We start from the raw sequence: 26,031 nt of genomic DNA, 5'->3' as shown, positions 1-26,031 counted from the left end.
TATTCTAGAATGTAATCATCATCATCATCTGAAAAATCGTTGTCACTTGATGAGTTAACAGTATCAAAAAAATCTTCTAAATATTTTTCTTCTGTATCTTGATGGTTACCCATTTTTTTTATCAAAAACTCCATCAATTGAACACGAATAAATTTAATTTGCTTGAATAATACCACAGTAAATACAAAATTTACAGGAAATTCTTTAAAAATAAACAAAAATATAGATTCGAACCTCAAATAACCTTTAATCTCGAAAAACTGAGCACTACTAAATTTTATAAAATTCCATTACAAACAAAATTGCATTCCAAAACAAAATAAATTTTCGGGACTTTCCCTTTATGCTCAAACTAACAAAATTTTCTTTCAAGTAAAATGAACTTATTCCTGTGCCAAAGTACAAAAATAAATTAATTTAGCTGTGCCATATTAATTTTAAGTAGAAGAAACATTCCTGGTTTTAACCACGAGCTATATCGTAGTGGTATATTTTAAGAGCATTTTACTACGAGATATCTCGTAGCTGGCAGTGAATGCGTTAAACACTAAAATTTAAAATTTTAATTTTTTCAAGTGTGAGTATAATTAATTGTGAGTATAATTGAATTGTAACAGTGAAGAATAATAAATTAAAATTGCCTCTATTTCTGCTAATATTGCTCTAAAAAGCATATTTTAAAATTGGGAGAATATTTTAAATTTGAAAACTCTTACTATGGATACATGTGTAAAATCATATTGAAATCATTGACCTAAATAAAATAAATAAAAAAAAGTGATTATTGGCGGCACAAAAAGGAATTTCATTTTTAATGAAGAAACTTTTTAATTTAATTTCAATTAATTTTTTTTTATTTTTTTTTTCGCTTTGTGTTTTCATGTAAATATACATATGTATGTAGTTTTGACGAAGAATGTTTTTCATTTCATATACTGTATATGCCATACTTGCACGTCTTATTATGAATACGAAGGTTTTTTATAAAAGAGTTTTTGAGAAAAAATATATAAATTAATATTATTATAAATAGAGCACGTTTTTCCAATATAATATTAATTGCTTTTTTCCTTCATAATTGAAAAAGAACTGTGTGTAAGGATTTAATTTTAAGCGATATAATCTTGAAGGTTCAACATCATACGGTGGCAATATATTATGCGTAGAATGAACTTTAAAACTGCAAATGCAATAAAATAAATACCAAACCATACTTATAAAGCATGGCATGATTGTGAAACTTCTTAAACTTCAAATAATTTTCAATTTAAAAATTTTCAATAAAATTTAGTCAATATCATTATGATTTAATTAATTTAATAATTTTTGTTTTCGAAAATTATTACCATATGTAAATTAGAAAATATTTCAAAACTTGATAATAAATTTAACACAAAACTCTTAAAATTCTCAATACATAGACGCAAGTATTAAAAAAAAAAAACCATAATATAAAAAGTTGAAAAATTTCAAAAGGATTTAAGAAAACTATTTTATGTCATGTACTACAAAAAAAAAAACCTCCTAATTCCTAATAGAAATTTATAATTTATAAATACGAAAAACTTTCAATCTTGTTATAAAAATAAAAGAAGAAAAAAAAAACGATTTCGAAGGCAAGAAAATATCATTATCTTTTTATTTGATTTTCTTATAACTTTCCCCTGACGATGGTACAATTTTCATCATAAAATTTCATTGTATATGGTATATTACGAGAAAAAAAAAATTATTCTTTTTTTTCCCAATTTCCTTAAATTTTGCTTGATTAGTCTTTTGAGCATAAAATTTGAAATTGTCCTTTTCTGCTTCTTTTCTTTTCTTAAGTTCAATTACAGTTTTACACCCTATATAATATAATATTACAGTCTTAGTATATTTGTACATTTCTCTTAAAATTTAATACTTAATATTTAGTATATAATATTATATACATATTGTATTATATATGTCTAATATTATAATGTATATAACAAAATTTTACATAATGAATAAATTTACTTATTGTAAAAATGAAATAAAAAAAAACTTTAATTTTATTAGAATAATTTGCATATTTAACAGAAAAAAATTTTAACGAATAAATAAATGAAAAAGAAAGAGAGAGAAAAAGAGAAAGCGCGAGTGAGATAAAATAGAAAAAAATAATTGTGGTCGAAGGAGAAACATATTGTATAGGACCATTAAATTTAAGGAGCATAATTTTGTCATTCGTTGCTAATGAGTTTTTTGAACAACATTAAATATCAAGACTTTTTTCTGTTTATTTTTTTTTTAATTACAAGTGAAGCTGGAAAAGAAATTCAACTAAATTTGAAATTATATTAGCGTTTTTTTACCAATCGCCATCGCCTATATTATGGGACGAACTATGATGGCATCCAGTTACCACAGAATTAGATTCGCTAAGATTAAGCTAAGACATCTGTATGTAGACCTGTATCATGATTTTGATTTTGATTTTGACACATAATATGAAATGAATTCTATAGAAATCACATCATTTTAAAATATTTCACATTACTACAACTGAACCTTTACTATACTATGGTCGAGCATTTTTAGGCATTTTTAGGCAGTCAGGAAATTAAATAGTTTTTTGAAATTTAAAATATTTCCAATGAAATATTTACAACAATCTACATCTTTTCTCAATATATTAGTATGTGTTGTGCCACTTTAAATTGTCGTTGAGTGATATAGTGCAAATGTATTATAGATTAAAGATTGAAGTATTAAAGATAATATTTTCAATGGTTAACAAAAAATTTTCATTACATTCACTAGCTTGAGGATTTTCTGAAGGTGATTTAAAAATAAAACTGTCTGCTTATTATTGGTTACAATACTTGAGTTTTTTCTAGAGAGCAAATTGATTTTTTTTTTCAAAGTTTTGTGCTAATATAGATAATAATTTATGTTATTTAAATTAGCCCATTCTTGTTAAAATAAAAATGGGCTAATCATTTTAATTCTATTGAAATTAATATTATTACAGCCATACTTACTTTTCCAGCGAAGTAAATATCCGCCTTTGATCTGTTTTCCAACAGTACCTGAAATAAAAAAAAAAATAGTTTTTAAAGTTGAAGTTATCAAAGGAATAAAAAAATTTCTTTAAAAATTTTTTTTTGATTTCAATAGGTTAATGGTTTTAATAAATTATAAGTTGAGCACAATTGTGGCAACTTATGTAATAATTGAGATTTGCTTAAGTTCTATCAAAGGAGTACTTTCCTCTAAAATTTCTTTAAGTTGGCAGCATTTTATCTACACAGAGAATTTACTATTTCAAATTATTTTTGAAAAACAATAGAAATTGATAACAATATTGAACTTTAATTTCCGATACTAATAAAAATATTATATTGTTACTTATATAATTTTAATACACTCTATTTTTTTTCAAAACTCAGCAATAAAAATCCTTTTCAATTGTAAACGTATTGGCAGTAGATTCTAAATGCAAAACTAACACAATGAACTAAAAACGATAGCAATCATTTTATTGAGTAAGTTTAATTTCCTGGACGCGGCTATGTCATAAGGTCATTCTTTTCAATAAGTGAGCGTAAAAAAAAACTTTCTATAGATTTTTATAAGCATTTAAAAGAAAAATGGGGAAAAAATTCTCTTATCATTTCCTTTCTTTTATTATCCTGCTCCTACACTATATTGAATGAGAAAATATACATTTTTATTCATTACATGAATTATATTTTTTCTCGTTGAAAATTTTAAACATTCACTTAAACATTATACATAACACTCGCCGCTTTGTTTTTTCAAGTAATTCTACGCTATTATTGAAGAACAAAAAAAAATAAGTGTACATACATATACATATATACAAAGTCATAGCTTATATAACACTCGGTACAAGCCATTTTTAAGCAACGTAAGTAGATATTAGTTTTGCTATTGTTTTACTTTTGATTAAAGTAAATTTTCCGCCCACATTTTTCTAGTTTATTTTTTCGCTATTAAAATCGAGGAAATATAAAATTTTCGCTGTCATTTTCAATTTTAATTTTTTTCATTTATTTTTTTTTAATATAAAAAAATATTTTTTTTTTGTTGTAGTTCGCGTTTTTATTATCATCTGATGAAGTCCTTGAATTGACCCAGTTTTTCTCTCATTTTTTGCTTTTCTAGTTTTTATCTATATACTTTATAGAATAGTGTCCATTTGATTTATGTATATATATATGTGTATACTATAGAGAATAACTATTTTAATTCTTTATACAATCATATAAAATTAAGTCATAAATATGGATTTTACTTTTGCTGAAAGTTTTACAGAATTTTTCCTCAAAATTCTAATTTTGCAACAAAACCGCAAAAATGTAGATTTCATTTAAAAAAGGATTAAATAAATTGTTTACGCGTTTAAAATTAAAAAAATTTGAAAGGTATGAAAATATTTTTAAAATAAATTTTTTGATAAATTACAATAATAAAATTTTTAGGAACTAGCATGAACAGTCGAAATTTCTATTTTAATAAAAGCGATGATTACTAAAATTCTGGTTACAACTGAAATTCGTTATTCTCAGTTTAATTTATTGGAATCCTAGAATATAAAGAAAGAAGTCCTCTTTTACCTGCAAAAATATTGCCATATACGTTTCCACTCGTAAATAAAATTCTGCAGAACAAGTTGATTTCTTGCAGGAATTATTGCTTTTTTCGAATTTAAGCTTTTTTTGTTACGCATGTTTTGCTACTTATTCCGTTTTACAAATTTTCCCATACCTACGCATTCGAATTGGTTCTGGAACTTCAAAATTAACTATTTTCAAAATTATATTAATTAAATGTACTTAACTACTTCAACAGCTATTGTTATACACTGCACATTTGGTTTGCCAAAGTTTGAGTTATTGTGCCTTCGAAATAAATGTCAATAATAAAAACAATGTCTAAAATAAAATTTTTTGTTATACACTAAAGTCGGAAGGGACTTATGGCCAACATTTTTTCAGTCTAATTGCTTAAAAAAGGGAAATGGAAATTAATTTTTGTTTTTACGAAAAAATTTTTGAATAAAACCAAAAAATAAACAAAAATATTTTTTATAAATTTTTTGAAATTTAAAAAATTTCCAATCGATATTAATAGTTTTTACGGTTCGGTTCACTCGAGCTATTCTGAACAGATAGAAAATGAAAAATTTAAAAAAATATATTTAGTTAATAACATTATATGCCTTGTATTAGTTTATATTTTCAGTATACCAGTTATTGCTTTGAACGTTTCAAAATTTTAGTTTTTAATTAAAAATTGCAAAGTATTTTTAAAAAAGTTTCAAAAACGAAAAAATCTTTTATAACCGAATAACGCTTGCATTTTACTTATAAAAAAAGACTAGCTCGAAGAGGCTCAGAACTCTATATTTTTTTTTGTATAGATATTCTGTTATATTATATTATATGTTATATTATAAAGGAATTCCATACATGAACATTTGTATGTAATTACTTCTCTTAACCAAATTGTTGTGGGCATAGCTTTATGTAGTAAGCTCCTTGCGCTATTATTGTCTAAGTACAAATATACAATTTCTGAAATTTCGTTAAATTATTTCACCAAGTTTCAACAAAATTTCGTATTTTTCAATTCCAAAAACGTGTAGGAAAAAAATATTAAAATTAATTTAAATAATTTTAGATTTTATTTCATTATAATTTTTAATGGGATTTCCCTATAAAGCAAAAGAAACTTAAGACCTTAGAAAATATAAAAACTTTTTTAAATTTTGCAATTATTTCTAATTTATAAAAACTTTAGACGGAAAATTAAAAGTAAAATTTCTTTAAAAAAAAAATAATGGCTCATTAAGAAAAAAACAAAAAGAAAACAAGAATACTCATTGGCTTCATTCATTTTATAAAAAGTTACTCATATTAATTATTATAATTTCTAAAGAAAAAAAAAACTAATTAAAGTGAATTACGAAAAATTCCAAGAGATTCAAGTGCATAAAGAAAATTAAAATTATTGGGAAAATCAATTAAAAAGTGCAATTTTCTTCTTATAAAAATAAAAATTTATTATTGTTAAAATTAAATTATTTTCAAGTTGATGTTAAACAAAATATTTTTGTGAAATTTATAATTTAAAATAATTGATTTAAAACTGGAACTAAGTTAATAAATACGCTAGTGTTTCATAATAACTAATTTGCTAAGAAACAGATAATAATTATTTTAGTGTTTATCATTTCAAATAGATTGTGGTTTGACACAGACGAAAAATCTACTACTAATTATGTATCTTAGAAATTGTGCTCATAAATGGTCTTTTATTTTCAACGAAATGAGGCAGAGTTTAAGAAATATAGAAAATTTAAGTCTCAGGAGTACTTCTTATTATATAGAAGGAAGATAAAATTAAAAATTTTGTGGAATAAAAATATTTTTATATTTATAAGCTTTTTGTTTTAAATTTTTATAAAATCGACATTCAATGTAAGTGTAATGTGCAAAATAATCTAGAAAAACTAAATTTTGCAACGCAACTAAATTTTGAAATCTTAGCAAAATAATCTACATAATGAAACTTGCATATTATATGTTAAAAAGTGTCATCATACAAAACATTTAATCCTTGTACATTTCAACATTATAACAATTCATCATTATAAAGTACTTCATCACTATAAAGTGCATTTTGCAAACATAAGTGCATGTAGGTGTTAATTAATATTATTATGAATATACTGACCAATTTCGGTGACATGTTGATGCAATTTCCAGTTAAAAAAATTGTTGTTGTGTGTTTGCAGTGACTAAAGCATTTAAATTAACTTTTATTTTTTAATTTAAAAAAAATTGTCTAGACTAATTACTACAGATTATTATTATATAAATTTAGCTTTAATAATCACTTTACCTGAAAATGCTCTATAAGAGATGTTGTCAGTTCGAAAGTTAGCTAAGAATTAGAGAACTGGTGCTGTGCACTGAGGGTAAAGCAAATCATAATCTGATAAGAAATTTCTTTGTTAGGCCAGTTTTTCTGTGATCATAAGATCACAGGCATCTCAGTGATGAAATGTTATGGTGGTGCTATAATGTTGAAATGTGCAATGATGAATTTCAATAATGATGAAATGTTGAAATGTATCGTATGATTACACTTTTAAACATATTAAAATATGCAAGTTTCATTATGTAGAACTTTTGTTTAAAATGAGATATCAGGGAACCATGTTGAAATTACCTTGCGTTTAGTAAACAAATCAATGCAAAGTTAAATGAAGAATAAATACTGTAATTTTCTATCTTCTAAAGTTACCTCTAATAGAAACGGAACTTTAAAATAATATAAATACTTTCATTTATTTTAAATAAGTAATATTGTGAATATATTTTTCATAAAAACATTGCATACTTACAGGCAAACCTTCAATATTATACTCGTATGGTATTAAATTAATTCGAATAACACTCTTTTTGAAAAGAAAAATGCATTTTTCATTTTAAAGTCTTATATCAAAATTTTCCTTTTTGCGAGAAATTCAATATAATAACACTTTTTAGTGAAATGAAAATATTATAAGTGCATATGAAAAACGTTATTATTGCTTCAATTCTTTGAAAATGTAGAAATATAAAGATGATAAAATTTTCTAACAAAAGAACAAATAAAAATATTGTTTATTTATTATTAAACAAGAGTATTTGCTTTTCTCTTTTCAAATAATAAATTTTATGTTTAACCTTTTTTGAAACGATATTTCAAAAGAATCTTCAAAACAATGCCATTTTCTAAATTATTTATTTGTACATACAATACACACGTATAAAGTTTTAATAAAAATATGAAAAAGAAATTAAAAATTCTGGAATTTTTAAGCAAAAACAAAATGTGACGTTTTGAAATCTAGAAGGGATTATACAATAAGGCAACAATTTTTGTGCATTTTTGTTTATTTGAAGACGTATCTGCATGATATCCTGTATACCATGATATACTCATGTAATTATATTTTTTTGTAACATATGCAATGACATTTTAAAGAACGAAAATGTATATTTATTGATTTAAAGTGAAATTTATTCCTTTAAGGTGTTAGATCATTGCTGGAGTGATGGTAGTAAATTTTTTCAAAACATAAGAATAAAAGAATTTGTGTTCTGTTTCGAAACTCCATATTTAAATATAAAAAGGAAAACGAAACTTAATGAAAACATGGTATTCTTAATTTCCTTGAGAATTTTTTTTTAACAAAATTATCAATAATATGATAAAACAAAAAAAAAAGCGAATTTGGTTTTACAATATTATTAAATTTTATTTTATTAATTTTAAATTTTGACAATTTACTTAATTTTGCACAAAATTTTTATTCACCAATTTTTCGATATTTTTAAGTGAGAATTCTTGGTAAAATATATTTATACCCATAATTTCCCACTTATTTCTCAATGACAATCTTTGGTTATAGCAAGGTTTTGTGTGGACGATAATTTTAAATTCAAAATAAGTAATAAGTAAAAATATTCTTAAATTGAACGCAGAAATGCAATCAAATGGATATACACATTTGGTTGTTCTTTGGTATTATTTAGAAAATTTAAATATTTTCCTATTATTTAGTTATTTGGTTGACGTAGCAGGTACAACATGTCCACTGCACCCCAATTAACGCAAATGTGCCCTTTTGATATAACCACATCTTGAGAAATCTATCTAAATCCCCGATGCTCATTTTCCATATCTCGTCCACCACACAAGTTTTCCTGTTAGTTTTCCGATTTCTTTTTATTTTTAAAACGTCCACTTTTCTTCAAAAGTTATTGAATTAGACAGAAGAGGTTAACCAAAATTTTAATTTGATATCTGAATTACAAACGTGTATATTTGAAAACTGAGAAAAATTTTCTGATTTTAGATACGTTTAATAAAATTTGAACGCATCAAGGAAAAATCTTTCAACCATCTATCATTTTTTGTTTTAAAATTGCAAAATATATTTATACAAAAAATTGAAAAATGTATTTTCCATCCCATATTCTAGATTTTTTTTTCCTTATGAGAGATATAACATATAACTCTAACATTAAATTGAAGGCGAGATTATGCTGATCATTGCAACATTAAAAAAATATATTTCTTCTAAATTTTGCTGAATAACATCCATTATAAAATTTATACTAGATCCATTATAAGATTTATTGGATCCATTATGAAATTCGCTAGATACATAATAATATATCATATTATACTGCATAAATTTTAATGCAAGTATAAAAAATTTCATAAATTCATAAATTGGTATGAGTTACTCAGGATGAAATCATTAACATTAAATTTATTATAGTACATATTTTTTTTGTATATTTCAAAATAATTCACCTTAAAGCAACTCCTTGCTTTACTGTGCACATTGTTTAAATATTTACGAAATCTTATAACATTATATGCATTGATAATACAATAAACAGCTTGTATAGAAAGTTTTCGAAATAACAAGAATTTTAAAAATCTAAAAGTATATTTTTAATACATGTATGTATGTGTTTATAGAAAGAGGGTGTTTCTTTTTGAATTTTTAAAATTTTCAAAATTTTAGAATTTTATTAAGTATCTTATTGAATAATTTTATTAATAAACGATATTGTACTATTTAGAGTGAATAAAACCCATAAGGGTATTATTTGGTTTAGGTACGCTATTACTATTACGCTAAGTCTCTATTTCAACAACCAATTTTTACTTTTTTTCTAGTAAACCAATTATAAAAATATGTTTTTTAGTAACGTAATGCTTGTTAGTGTTTTAACCTTTTATCAGACCTACACTTTGATAAGTTAATTAAAAAAAAGTTAAAAGTGATTAATGCACTATAGGTTTTGGTTAGTAGTTTACTGTTTTCTAAAATCGAACATAAGAGTAAATTACAGCTCATAATATTCTATAAATTCATAAGTATAACAGAACAATATCAAACAGCAATTTTACAAAACAGTACAACGGTTTTGCATTCGACTTGAAATTATTAATATACTGAAGCACAGTATTTGATCATTGCGTCGATTTTATCTCCTGATTCTAAATTGTATAAAATCTCTATTCTAAAGATTTATCCAATCGAAATTTTAAGAAAAATTATCCAATCGAAGGTAAAAAATATGTAAAATTTCTCCATTATTGACAAAGTTATTGAAAGTTGTAGTAATATCGATTAATATTCAAATAACGTTTTTAATGAATTGAAAAAAAGCACCCTATATGTGAATTTGAATTTTTTTTTTTGTATTGTTAGTTGTCATTTAAAATTTCTTTTTTATAGTTAGTTATGTTGTTTATTTTGTTTATTGTATACGGGTATAATATTTTTATGTTATTTGTTTTCTTAACAGAAAAATAAAATATAAAGTATACGTAAAATAACAAATCTTATTTAAATATACATAAATTCATATTGTATATAATAATACGAACATAAAAATATCTAAGTAAATTCATATTTATAATAATAAGACGAATATAATGTATATGTATATACAACGACATCACATAATATAAATAAATAAAATTTTATAAGGAATACTGCTATAAGAATCTTAAAACAAGGAATACAAATAATATTGAAAGAGTATACGTGTATTGTGAGGAAAAATTAACAACAGAAACAACAAAAATAAATACAAAACAAGTAAATTAATTTTTAATAGAATGTTTCTTCCTGTTTTGAATGACTTCTGCAATGCACCTTATAAAAATCCTTTTCATAAATAATATACACTATTCTATATATATACAATATCCTGTATACGGATACATACAAGAAGTATTACATAAATATTATATACAAACATAATACTAAAAATTATAATGGTTTGTTTTTACAATGAAGAAAAGAAAAACGAAAAGAATTTTCTTTTTTTATTTTTATTTTTTTATTTTTTTTATGTCAAGGAAGTTCATTGCTTTCTTTTGTTGTTTTTATATGCTTTCTAAGATTTTTATTATACATTGTTTTTGTTTTCTTAAAAATTCAAACAATATTCTGTACCCACATACATACATACATGTTTGTATACTTTATTTCTCTGTTAGTTTGACTCTTATTATTCTTTTTGTTACATTATAGATTTTACAAAATGAAAATTCAACTTCAAGTGAAGGTCGTTTTAAAAGTATCATAAATAAAATACATACATACTTACATTACTATAAAAAATGTTTAAATATTTTATTTGTTTAAGTTTTTCGTTTTTTTTTTTCAAGGAAAGAACTAAAGAGATTCATGTATGTTCATAATTTATCTAAAGAATATCATACAGAAATACAGAATTATGGCGCTTTACCTTTTTTGTAAAAAAAAAAAGTGGAATAAAAATATTCTTTGTTTTACAAACAAAAACTTTTAATAAAGTCTAATTACAAGTTCCAAAAATTTTCTTACATTTCTTAATAAAATTTTTTAATTTATTATACAGAATTAAATTTGAATTTTCTTTGCCATTAATATTTTTATAAAACACAAGTTTTGCTTTACGTAATATTTCGGTAGTTTCTGTAGTAAGATAAAAGATCACATAATATATTATTTTTTTATATAAGCTCAGCCACTTTCAGTATAAATTTTCTGTATTTACATTTAAAATAAATAAGGGTTCTAGTTTTTATTTATTAAAGTGGATGTGAACCAGTCTTGAAAAGAAAATTTAATTATTCAATATTTTAATTTAATTATTAAAATAATAATAATATGAAAAGTGTAGTCGATCAAATGCCATGATTTGCAAAAAATCTCTAAAAAAAACCTTAGAAAAATAACTCTTGAAAAATTTATGCTAATAAAAAGCATGAACTGAATGATTGAGGCTTTCTGTAGAACAATTTTGTTTCTTATAAATGAAGACCTACATGAAGGACACACTCTGTTCAAGCCGTAAAATTTTTAAATGTATCTGATTTTTGGGAGAAAATTTCCTCCAAAAATTACTGAAGGGTCTTTTCTGTTTGTGGAAGAAGATGTAATGTCCGGTGCATTCTTTTTGCTTTCACGGAATTTAAATAATTTATACAAAAAATCTTTATTCTAGGGAATGAAAGACCTGACAGAGTAAAATAGACACATTTTTACGAAATTTTTTAGAATTGTACTAAATGAATTATGATGTTTTTAAGGCAATTAACTTTTAATTTTAAAATAATCGAATATCCTATTTGTGGCGCTATATTGCGTAGGAACTTACACGTCTTCCGCTACAAGTCCAAGTGAAAATAAAAATGACAGACATGTAAATAATACAGCAGATAAGCATCATAAACTTTTTTTTAAAAGAGGTACAAACGAAAGAGGAAGTGTACTCTTCGAAAGCTAATTTATTTTGATATATTATAAATTTCAATGAATTAAAATATAAGATTTGTTCCTAAATAATAGATGTGTACATTTGTTACATTATGTTATATGATCGGCAAATAAAGTAAAATTAATAGATCTAAATTAAGACGAAATTAATTTAATTTTCTTAACATAAAATATAAATAAATAATACAATAGAATACCTTTAAATGTTGTTATTCAAATAGAAAAATTGCTTACTTTTTCATAATTTATATATTTTATATATTACTGCAGCTATGAATTTATTGATTTCTAGGGATAACAATAGAAAAGAAATAATTTAATTCTTTATTTTCAACATATAATAGTATAGTAATTTTTAATCAATTATCTGTCATTTAAGTTAGTTATAAAGCTATTTTCAGCTGAAATAAAAAAGATTAATATCTCAAATCAATATAAATTACAATTTCATACTGCTACACAAGACAAAGCTTAATTAAATTCAATTGATTTCATATCAAACAATAAGGCATAAAAAATGTGTTATTTTCTTTCTATTTACGTACACTTACTCATCCTTGTGAAAATTTAATAAATTTGTATTTTTTTTATGCAAAACAAACGTAATAAATGTGAAAAATGATGTCCTTTTAATTTCAATTATATTTTATTTACAGGTATAATATTGAAATTAAGATAAAGAATATTTTATGAAAATAATTAAGGATATTATAATAAAAGAATAGAATAATTAACTGTATAAATTTATTTTCTGTTACTATAAAATAAAATTGTATCCTTTTTCTTTGTTCACTTATTTAAATTAATTTCTTCATATAAAAGTGATATGAAGCAATTTAATCTATGTTTTGTTGTATATTTTTTTGAAATATTGGAGAGAATTAACTTCCTGACTTTGATAGATATTGAAAAATAATTTCTTTTTCGGAAGAAAAAATCACATAATATTATTTTCATAGATTAAATTAAAGATTAATTTTAATATTGAGGATAGTAAAATGAATAATAAAATTGCTATGTTATATAAGCATAATAAAAATATTGGTGGAATAAAAATGTTTAAAGAATGATTTCAAAATCAATTTTAAAAATTTAAATAATTTCTTGCTTTTACTTTTGTACAAACAAAATAAAATTTCGTAATTTTTCACTTAATTTGTATGGCTAAGAATAGAGGGTTTATTCGGCATTGAATTCTGAGTTAATTTTGTCATTTCTGTCTGTCCATGCGTCTGTCCATCATCCGTCCGTAGGTTCATTCGTCCTTGCGATAACTCAAAAACCCTGTAAGTTACAGTAATCAAATATTTACCGAGAAAAAGACTGATTCGAATAGGTGCCACACAAATCTAAAAATAATTTGGACACGTCTTGAAAGTTATAAGTCGTATAGTACTCAAATTTTGCTTAAATAACTAGAATTGTTTGGCCACCAGTTTAATAAAATTTGGTTGCGCTTCTCTAAGTTCCTGTAATAGTTGCCATAAAAATTTAGAAATAATTTGTATTTAAACCATACATATTACAAATACGTGCACAAATTAAACGATAATTTAGTTGCAGAAACATTTTGAAAAATTTTAGAATTAAATCTTTTTTTATATTAAGTGCCGAAGAGCTTTTGAAAAACATTCGTACGAGTATCACTGAGTTGACACAGCCATAATTATTTTTTCTCGTTTGACTATTTTTTGGCATTTTACATTTTCATTGCATTTCTAATATATTATATAATAAATTTTGATATAACCGTCATGAATATCGTAAATTAGTAACACTTTCGATTTCATTAATTTCAGAAAATATTGTTATTTAATTTTCATTATACACTATAGCCTCTGTGTGCGTTTCATAAAATATGTACACTTGGAAAAAAATCGAAGGAATTTTAATGTATCGTTATCGTAATTTAACAGATTAATATTTTCATAAATACCCATTTGAGATTATAATCATAAAATTTGAATAAATTTAGTAACATAAATTTTTTATGTCTACAAGGTTTGTCAAAATTTTTAAAACAATTTAGATAAAATATAACATTAATGTATTTTGTATTTATTCAGAACTATAATAGATAAGTTTTATTGTTTAATTGCGCCCCCTTTAATTAAACAACCCGCTTAAATGCAATTTTTAATTTATTAAATGTCCAGAAATCTATAACAATATTTAAATTTTTAATTTCAGTTTTTTACAAACATTAACTTCGCTATTCAATCAAAGATTTCGTTGTACAGCACATCTCTTGAGCAAATAAATTGCTTTATTCCAATTTTAGAACTAGATATTGCTCAAGCGCAATTAATTTCCGTGATTAAATTTTTTTTCTTTTTGTGATCATTATTTTATTTTTCCGTGAAACACAAATGTGAATTGTTTTTCAATATTTGCAAAAACATTATCTTTGAAAAATTGTGGTTAATGTTCTCATGTGGTTTTACTCAATCAACAGATCAAAACTGAATATTACGACAAAATCCAATTTAAACTTGAAGTTAAAAATCTTCATTAAAGAAAACAACATTTTCCGATTGTATGATATGAAAAACATAAAATTTTCATTTACGCAACCTCATTATTTAAATAGCTTTTCCCTATAACAATAAACAAAATAAATTATAATTTCTTTCATCTGTACTTGTAATAAATTGCAGACATGCTTATCAAACAGGATATTTGAAAATTTATTTTCACCTTAAAAAACAAAAACAATTTTTAAATTTTTTCACTCAGTCAATTTTTCTATGTAAATTGCTTTCAAGCGTAGCATTTTTGCATAACAAATTTACCACTTTTTTTTCATGTTATTTCAAAGAAGATTCAAAAAGTTCTTGGTTTCGAAAATAAACAAAAAGTTTTTTTCTTTTTTTTTGTGCATTAAATAAGCAGTTAGAATAACAAGTACTCTACTGATCAGTCAAAGAAAATAAAAAAAAAAAATAAAAACATTTTTTAATATGAAAACTAGAAAAATTAATTCAGAAAAAAAAAATGCAAATAAGGAAAAATTTACATAACCTTATGAAAACATTCGTAATATTTTAAATTACAACCACAAAAATATATCTATGTATGTAGATATGAATGGGTGTTTGCATTTTTCAACTGAATACAGTTAAAAACGAGAAAAAAAATAGAGTTGACCTTGTCAACTCTGTGATACCCGTACGAATTTGTTATCCTATGTGCAAATAAAGATGCCATAACTGACTAAGGGACACATTAATTTATGCAAAATTTCAATACTGTCTGTTTTTCAAAATACTGTGTGTGCCAAACTACTATTTAAGTTGTATGGCAGCTACCAGAAAAAGCTAAGAAATTTTAACAAATTTTATCAAAAACATTGGCCCTAGTAATATATTCGCTTGTGTGAAATTTCAATACCATAGCTTTTATAGTTTCTGAGATATAGCCAAATAACTTTTGAAGTTGTATGGCAGGTACCAGAAGGAGCCAAGTAATTTCAACGACTTTTATCATACACATTGGCCCTACTAATATATTCGTTTGTGTGAAATTTCAATACCACAACTTTTATAGTTTCTGAGATATAGCCAAATAAATTTTGAAGTTGTATGGCAGCTACCCGAACCGGTACCCCGATCATGTCCAATTTAAATAGGGTTCTGGCACTTACTACAATAAATCATTTGTGAAAATTTGGTGAACTTAGCTCAATTAGTTTTTGAGTTATCGTGGGGACGGACGGACGGACGGACGGACGGACGGACGGACAGACAAAGCTAAATCAACTCAGAATTTGACGCTGATCAAAAACATACACTTGAGTCTATATCTAAGACCGTTATTTCTTAGCGTTACAAACGGTAAGGCAAATTTAGTATACCCTTCGAACATACGTTCGTACGGGTATAAATATGTAAAGTCAACAGAACTTGAGAAGTCAAAACAAGAGAAACTGGAAGTGAATGAGACAACAATATTAAATTTAAAATTAAGTAATTTAGGTCAAAGAATAAACCACATTTTTTATAAAATATGCATAATATGTTTATAGTGGATTCTGTATGTGTGAATATTGGATATTTTACGCATATAGTTTGGATAATTTAATATATTTTTATATTTTTTCTTTTATTAAAGAAAATAAATTTGAAGGTTACACAATTGTTATGATTTCTCATCAGGCATGTGTGCAAGGCTATGATCCAAAAGAAAAGGAGTCGAGGAAGTTTAATTGCTTCAGGCAAATCAATAAATTAATCAGCTTATCAATCTTGTTACTATTTTCAAATAGTTTCAAAAACATAAAATGCTTCTAAAATATGAACGGAAAGCAGGAATTTCACTATTAAAATTATATTATTAGGACTGACTGACAAAATGGAATAGTTTATTGAAAAGTCGAAGCCGAACAAATCAAAACAATCATACGGTAAATCAATCATAAAGTAAATAAATGATAATTTTTTGACTAGGGTTCTAATTCTAATAGTAGTAACTAAGTAAATTAATAGAGATTATATAACTATTTAACTATAAGGACCTCCTATTTCTGAATTAATTTTTTTAGTTTTCATATTTTCAGTGATTTTGAGGAAAAAATTTTCAAAGTCGCAATAAGAATAATTATCTATAGAAATTTCGTGTTTGTGTCATTGCGAATCGTTAGAATCTTGTGAAATTGAATTTCTCAAGATTTAAAAAGCATTTAAAAGTAAAAACGTTTTATACAAAGATCATTTGAACAATATTTTTGAGTAAAAGATTAAAATTTCACTAAAGTTTTTTTCTCAAGCTTCTATGAAAATAAATATCTCATTTCCAAAAACAATATTATAATTTTTAAAATATAAAAAAAAATTTAACTATAACACAAAATCCTTGAGATCATTTTTAATCATCAAAATCTCTATCATGTTATTGCTTTAAAATTTTTGAAATGTACAACTTTTATTTTGTTGTTTTGTGGAACAACGGAATCACCAAATGATTACACTTTATTCTTCCTTTTTAATAGTTTTTTACTAGAACTATAAATAGTGCATCCTGTGATTTTATTTATTTTTTTTTTCAGTTTTTATTTCATCGTTTAATTGCATATTTTTGTTTATCGATTCTTTAAGTGTTTTTGATTTAATTTCCTGCTCGCATTTATTATTCCAAAAAAAAAAAAAAAATAAAAATGAAAACAAATAGCAATTTTTTTTTTCGTTTTTTTTTTTGATGTTATTTTTGTATTTGACCTTATTTTAAAATTGCAAATTACATGATGAAATTGTTTTTCAATTTCAAATGGATCTCGAATATTTTTTAATGGAAATATTTTAATTTTTGAAATTCAAAAGTAGAGAAACCACGTACAGAATTTTAAACTGCGATACTTAAGTTAAAATAGATTTTGCTTAAATCCAGGATCGTAAGACAAAAGAGTAATTTCACTTTCATTAGTTTTTTTAAGTTTCTGATTGACACTAAAGAGTAATTGCAAGTAATTGAACAAAAGATTGGCGTTTTGTTAAACCAGCACAATAAAGTATTTTTCATACTAGTCTAAATTAATTAATGAAAATATTAACTAGATTGAAAGAAATTTGTCTTATAAGCATAGGGTTTAGGAATTCTAATAAAAATCGGGAATTTAAATATTTAATTAATTAGAATTTTAAAGCAAAATTTCTCTGTAGTTTCTGATGTGCTTTGTTTCGATTAACTAACTAAACTAGACACACTCTATATTTGTAATTTTGCAGTTATGAAATGTCTGTCTTATATTTTTTTAATCAAAAACTTTTGATTAAAAAAACCACTTGAAATACGAAGAAGAAGTAGAATAACGTATAAAAACCTATTCTACGTATTTTCTACGAAATTTTTCAAAATATTAAAGATAAATTCGTATTTTTCAGAATGAAGTATGTATAAATTGAAATTTGTTATACAAAAAGAATAAAAATCAAAAATAAGTAGGTAAAATAGTTGCGTTCGGCATGAATTTTTCCTTCATGCTCACTATATACGTAATAAAAAATAAACTGTGTTCAGCCTTTGAATTTTATTACTGAATAAGTCAAGTTGACATTATATCTGCAACAATATTGCCAAATGCCGTTTGAAATCTCATCCTTGATTGCTTTTCATTCTAGTACCAGTATATTCGGTTAGTTAACATGGAACCATTATAATAAATTTTCATTTAAAATTCATTTATATTCAAAATTTTCTATATTCATTTCACTTATTTTCTAAAACAAATTTTTCTATTTAAATGCAAAATGTACTTTTAGTTCGCTGTTTCAGAGACTAATTGATATTTATGGTATTTTGTAGTCGTAAAATAAACGAGATTATTATTAAAAGGTAAATACAAAATACTGAATTTCATTTTTTATCTTCCATCTTATTCCATCATAATATCCTGAAACTATTCCGTTCAACTAAATTCAGTTTTTTTTTTTTGTATTATAAAAAAAAAAATAACAACAGCGGCGATTGCAATTTTTTATTTGTTTATTTGTTTTTCTTTTCTTTTTTCGGTTTTTTTATTATTTTTTTTTTATACCTTGTTAGTGTAATTTAAATTTGTGGAGGTGTTTTTACGTAAAAGGATATTGTTACTTTTTTTCTTCTCCATTTTATTTTTTTGCTCTGCATGTTCTATTTTTTTATTCTTTTTTTCTTTTTTTACTTTCCTTTTCCTTTTTTATTTATTTTGTGTATTTTTAATAGTATTTTTTTTTTTTTTTGTTTTGTATTTTGTAAAGGTATTCACGTTGAATTCCTTGTAGATATTTTCATGTATTTTATTTGATTTAACGCAATATTTCTGGTTCTGACAAGTGGGATTTCAAGTTAAAGTGATTTTTTCATTGTATTTTCGCATTTTCCTATATTACGTTAAAAAAAATAATATAAGGAGAAATGTACATTTATTTTTAAATAAAAAATTAAAGAAAAATAAAAGTAAAATGTGTTTTTTAAGATATTTTTTTTATTTTCAAGAATTTTAATTTTAAAAGTCACTTACGATTTATTTATTTATTTCATGAAAGTGTTTGTTATTTGTTAGATATTGGTTTAAGGAAAAGAAAAATACAATTTTGATTTAATGAGTGTATTGTGTATGAAAAGACCAATTATTTTCCCACATTATCAAGTATAAATAACTAATTAAATTTTGTTGGTTTCCTGCAAGAATAAAAAGTTGGAATAAAGTAAAGAAAGAAAATTAAATTAATAGATGGAATAAGGTCAAATATATTGTTAAACAAGTAAAAACGTTTCAGTCGGTATAAACCGATTGAATTATACCCTGCACCTTTCGTTGTTGTATAGCAATTACTCAAACCTGTGAAACCATTCTATAGAAACTTTACGGATATGTTTGACCTATAACAGACACACAACTGCCAAGTTTCATGAATCTGACTTTATTATTTTTCCAAATATTTAAAATTAGCTTTTGGAGTTGAATGGCAGGTACCCCAACCTGTCAAGCAATTCCACTAAAACTTCAGAAATATATCTGACCTATAATTGGACACATGACTGCCAAGTTTCATGAATCTGACTTTATTATTTTGCCGAATATAAAAAATTTGCGTTTGGAGTTGTATGGCAGCCACCCGAACCGGTGCAGCTATTTCATTAAAATTTTTAGAGCATATGTAGAATATAATTGGACCCATGTATACAAAATTTTATATTTGTACCTTTATTAGTTTTTGAAATATTTAAAATAAACTCTTTGAGTTGTATGGCAGCTACCCGAACCTGTCAAGCAATTTCACTAAAACTTCGCAAATATATCTGATCTATAATTGGACACACAACTGCTAAGTTTCATGAATCTAACTTTTTTATTTTTCCAAATATTTAAAATAAGCTTTTGGACTTGTATGGGAGCTTCTCGAACCTACCAAGCAATTCCACCAAAACTTCAGAAATATCTTTGACCTATAATTGGACACACGATTGCCAAGTTTTATGAATCTGACTTTATTATTTTTCCAAATATTTAAAATAAACTTTTGGGCTTGTATGGGAGCCACTCGAACCTGTCAAGGGATTCCACCAAAACTTCAGAAATATCTTTGACCTATAATTGGACACACAACTGCCAAATTTCATGAATCTGACTTGATTATTCTTCCAAATATTTAAAATTAGCTTCTGGAGTTGTATGGCAGGTACCCGAACCTGTAGAGCAATTCCACTAAAACTTCAGAAATATATCTGACCTATAATTGGACACATAACTGCCAAGTTTCATGAATCTGACTTTATTATTTTGCCGAATATAAAAAATTTGCTTTTGGAGTTGTATGGCAGCCACCCGAACCGGTGCAGCTATACTATTAAAATTTTTGGAGCATATGTAGAATATAATTGGACACATGTATACAAAATTTTATATTTGTACCTTTATTAGTTTTTGAAATATTTAAAATAAACTCTTTGAGTTGTATGGCAGCTACCCGAACCCGTTGTCCGAATTAATCCAATAACAATAGGGTTCGTCCTTGGCACAAAAGAAACAACTTGTGAAAGTTTGGTGTCGATTGCATTATTCGTTTTTGAGTTATCGTGCGATCGGACGGACGGACGGACGGACGGACGGACGGACGGACGGACGGACGGACGGACGGACGGACGGACATGTCTAAATCAACGCAGAATTTTACGCTGAGCAAGAATATATATATATGTCCATACCGCAGATGACTCCTTCAAGTAGTTACAAACTCCATACCAAAGTTAATATACCCTTCACGAAGTGCAGGGTATAAAAATTGAATTAAATCCAATTTCGAATTGTGTAAAATAATAAACACGTATAAGTAGGAGCATTAAATTTATCGGTAACTACTTTGTTAAAGCTTGTCGAGTCAGAATCTTAAAATAAACAAAATAGTTTTAACAATTGAAATACTTTTGAGTAGGTTTAGAAGATTAATAAATATAATTTTTGAAATTTTTCATTCCAAGTATAATGATAAAGCAATTGAACAACTATAAACAATTTTCCAAATACAGTGTTTTGCATTTTATTGCATTGAAAATTTCTTTAAAGAACTATATAGAATCATCTACTCATAATTTTATTCACACTTTTCAAATTTAGTTGTAAAGAGCTTCTGTCTGGAAAAACGGTAGCTCATTGGTTCGAATCTAGTGTAAGAAGAAAAAAATTAGTGTTTCCGCCTCGACTATCACAATTATTCCGTATATGAAAATGAATTATTTGAATTGTCTTTAACTCTGGGTTAGATTTCAGTAGTATTGTGTCTGAACTCTTTTTTTGTTTTGCTATTTGTTTTTTGTTTTAAGTTTTAAGAGCCTTAATCCAGAATACTTTTTTTGTGTCTCTCATACTAATAAAATCTAACCCTCACTAACTCTCCAGTTTTATTTACTTTTCCGTTCTCAGCAAATGATGACGATTTTATTAAAAAATCGATTTAGTGCGTCTAAAAATGATGATTGTTTTAGTTTTTTTCGTACAATTTTTCGTAAACAATTTGGCTAATTTATAAATACAATATAAAGGTTGTATAAATTGTGTATAAAAGAAAAACTTAAATAATTTTCAAAATATTTTTTATAGATTCAATTAGACTATTTTTATGTTAATCGTATTACATGCAACCCAGTTGAGTAGCTTTCCAACAAAAATTAAGTGACGAGTATTTATTATCTGACCATTGGTGCAGTGGTTATGGCACCGGTCCTTTAACCGAAGGGTCTCGGGTTCAAACCCCGGTCAGGTCACTATAAAAATTATATTCAATATTATTATAACTTAATATACAATACTAATAAATATTATACAAGTAATTTTCAAAATATTCGTAATATTCGATATTAAAAAAAACTAAGAAAAATAAACAGTAAATATTAATAACCTCAAATAATTTATATACATAAATAAAAACTACGGCAGGCTAGTCACCTACCTAGTTAAACCCTATGACGCTATGAAACTAGTGCATGAGAAATCATGCACTAACCCTATGCTCCTTCTAGGAGGGAACAAAGGAAAAAAAAAAAAAATTTATTAGTCACAAAATTGTTAACCGTATTTTTGGGATTTTTGGCAGTTTCTTAAATGCACGTTTTTTTTTTCTTTGTTTTCACGAACCATGAAAAATTTTTTAAGAAAATTTTTTTGTTCTACTAGAACCGGTTGAATTTTTCTTTACAATTTTTAACTAAATTCTTTTAGTTGAAAATGCTTTCCTTATACAAAAAAATTTCTTTAAGTATTTTTTCCAAAATTTCAACTTTTTAAACATTGCTTCCTTAGCATAGAAAATTTTTTAAAGAATTTCATAGTTTTTATATTTAACACTGTATTTTATTTTTTCTTTTTTTCTTTTTCTTCTGCATTTTTGCACTTAGTATTATGATGGCAATAGTTTAATGCTCGTTTCTTTATCCTTTTTTTTGCTTTTCTCTCTATTTATGTTTTTATTATTTATAAATGCACCCTCATATATTATTGTATAAGTATCAATGCCACAAAACTTCTATTCAGATCAAGGTTTACTCATAGAAAAAAATATCTTCAGTAAACAAAATGAAAGCGAAGCAAATATTACTGCATAAGATAGAAAAAGAAAAGAAATGATCGAATTAAGGTTATGTTTTTATACTTTTCAGATAAACGTCATTTCCCGTCATCATGGCCTCACAAAAAAAAAAAAAAAAATATACAATCATAAAAATTCATATACAAAATGTAAAAAAAAAAAATAAAATATAAAAGATTGAAAAAAAAAAAGAATAATGTAAACAAAAGTGGGATGATGTTCACTGTATAACTGCATTACAAGTGTCTTTTTGGTTTAGAAAAGAAAAATAACACAAAAATATTAAAAATTCTCTTGAAATATTTCGGTATATCTACTTATACTTATGCATACACATCTACATAGAAATCTATGTATGTATGCATGTGTATATTATTTAACTTTTATATACATACATATATGAAGAGTACATAAAAATGCAAAATTTATTTCTAGATAATGGAACAAAAAGAAAGAACCCAAGAACATTATTTATAAAATAATATAACGGTGTATCAGTTGTAACAAAATATGTTAAGAAATTTGTTGAAACTATGAGAACGTAAAGTATTCTTATTGTATCCGAATCCTTTAGTTGCTATGGGGGCACACATAAATACATACAAATTTCGTGTAAATCGCATATGTATCAAAATATTTCCATATTTTCTTGCAAAAATTCTTAAGTGATTTTTAAAAATTATTTTTGAAAATTTTTTTAAATTTTTTAAGGTTTAAATATATTTGTAGTTCAGCAGATACATCTTGTACTTGATTTCGAAAATCGAAACTAAATTTCCCAAGATCCAATATAGAGTCAATGTAAAACGAGTTAAAGATTTTTAAAGAGCGCATTGTACAACCCTGGAATATTTAAATGACAACATCTCGATTTTAATTTTATTAAGTAAAAGTTCAATTTGATTCAGATACAGAATAAAACTAATTTCAGTTTAATATTTTGTTAAAGAATACTTCTAATAAGTAATCTGGGCTGATTCAATTTTTGGAAACTTATTAACCGTGAATTAGCATTTTTGCCTCGTTACTGCAAAAATAACTCGAACAAAATAATTTGAAGCAAATCTTTTGCTTCTATACTTGTGTTACCGAGAAGTTTGTTAACCCTGAAATGATCATTTAAAGCATCCTGGCAGATAAAAATCCTATAAAATAAAATGGAAAACTTAAAATTATTTTTTTTGCTTTTTAAATCAATAATGTTTTGTCTCTACCCTAAAAGAAATTCTTCAAATGGAAATTTAGTTTTATATATTAAAAATGAAAAATAACGTATGTAAATATATTTTTGGTTTATGTATTCAAATATATATTTTCAGTATCAAACTATAGAGAACACATTGAAAGAAATGTTCATGACGTTAGCTGTCACATTTCACGCGCCCACATTTTCTTTAAATTATTTTTATATTTTTATTTTCTTTTTACATTTTGTAATGGTTTTTTTATATAATGCACATGATAATAATAATTTTTTTTATAGATGCATACTGAGTTAAGGGATTCAATGTAAATTCTGTACTATACAATTTCATATTCAGGCAGAATTTTTTGGCAAAAATTAGTGATTAAAAATTAGTAATATTTTAAATTTTAACAAAATTTTAAAATTTAACCCTAGACGTTTTTGGTATTCTTTAATGTCTATTTGGTTTTGCGTGAACTCAATTTTCTTTTTTTAATAGCAGTCCTAAAATAATAACTTAAAAGCTCTCTTAAAGAATCTCTTTAAAAATTTACATGTAAAAAATAATTACATAAGAAAATTTGGAATTCTCACACACCCCACTCACTGCCTTTTCGAGCAGTTTGAATCAATCTATATTTGGAATCTATATTTGTAAGAGAATAAAGTACACCGAAAATAAAGAAGACACTGCAAATGTGAGCAAAATTCTGTAGTTTCTAAAAACAAATAAGCCATTTAACTGCTTAAAGAAAGTCATTCTGGGGTTAAGAATGCTTTACGGATAATTTAAATTTCAAAAAAAAAAAACATACATTCCAACCGTTTGGAATTTTAAAGATATACGAGTATACAAAAGAAAACTTAAAATCAAGCGGATATAATTTTATCAACTTCAAAATAAATATTTTGAGACAATTCTCAAATATATAAGCATAGAAAAAAATTTTATTTGGAAATTTTTGAAAACACCTTCGAAAATATAAGGGTTTTTTGAAAATTCCTTGAAATTTTCACGTTGTCGTGTACGTGTTTTATGGTTTAGTCACTTTTGTAATATGAAAAGAAATTCAGGAATTTGATAATGAAAACTTGAAAAATCTTCGTAGTGTAAAATTTTCCACACAGAAGTCAAGTAATTTAGTGAATTGGGTCTACCTAAAAATCTAATTTACAACTTTATAACATTGTTTGTTATTAGGTTTGCATTTGTTAACAAGAGACAACTTTATGAAGAGTTTGCAATTGTAAGAGTACGTAATAATTAAAACTGCATATGTTTTAATTATTCCAATCTATATTTAGAAAAGCTTAGAAAAATATTTTTGAACATTATGTTGCAGTCACTAAAACCGAAATTGATATTTGATCGTATATACTTTGCGTGTTATCCTTGTTTTCATAATATATGAGAAAAGCCTTCTGATTCTCGTCTAACTTCAGGGATTTTATTTTATATCATTTTTGGTTTTTTTTTTTCATTCTTGTGTGTGTCTCTTTTATTGAATAGAAAGCACGTCTTGTCTTCAATGTTTTTTTTATTTTATTTTTTGGTTTTTATAATGTTTTTGCAACATACAATAATATAAAATTTTTCATCATTCACTTCGTTTTTGATTTTCAAGTGAACGCATCTCGTCAACATTCAAGAAGGTTGACAACAAAAAACAGAACAAGAAATTTATCAAATGTATCAAGAGTAAATGTATCTATACTCTCATATAATAATCCTGCACGTATACGATAACAGTCTACATATTATAATTATACACATAGTTGTATGCGACATGACATAATATATCAGCTGAATATATATTTATAATGCTGTAATATATTCGTATATATTATTTTATATAAAGAGATTTAAACACACACAAACATTAGAATAGTTAAAATTTTGACTTAAAAATTTAAATAGAAAAAAATTGTGGGTAAATTCTTCATATTCT

At 24.7% G+C, this 26,031-nt stretch overlaps 1 protein-coding gene across 3 annotated transcripts in view; it reads right to left on the bottom strand.

The window, feature by feature from the left end:
- LOC129614505 (uncharacterized) overlaps window positions 1–26,031 on the bottom strand; it is a 130,740-nt gene that overhangs the window by 40,534 nt on the left and 64,175 nt on the right. For all 3 annotated transcript variants that reach the window (XM_055529143.1, XM_055529142.1, XM_055529144.1), the window contains exon 3: window positions 3,009–3,056. In XM_055529143.1, the coding sequence (XP_055385118.1) occupies window positions 3,009–3,056 (48 nt within the window). The remainder of the gene's footprint in view (window positions 1–3,008; window positions 3,057–26,031) is intronic.

This window comes from Condylostylus longicornis, unplaced genomic scaffold, assembly GCF_029603195.1.
Source record: "Condylostylus longicornis isolate FDR11 unplaced genomic scaffold, ASM2960319v2 ptg000110l, whole genome shotgun sequence".
Classification (NCBI taxonomy): Eukaryota; Metazoa; Arthropoda; class Insecta; order Diptera; family Dolichopodidae; genus Condylostylus; species Condylostylus longicornis.
The sequence above is the reverse complement of the archived record's forward strand: the minus strand, read 5'-3'. Positions and strand labels throughout refer to the sequence as shown.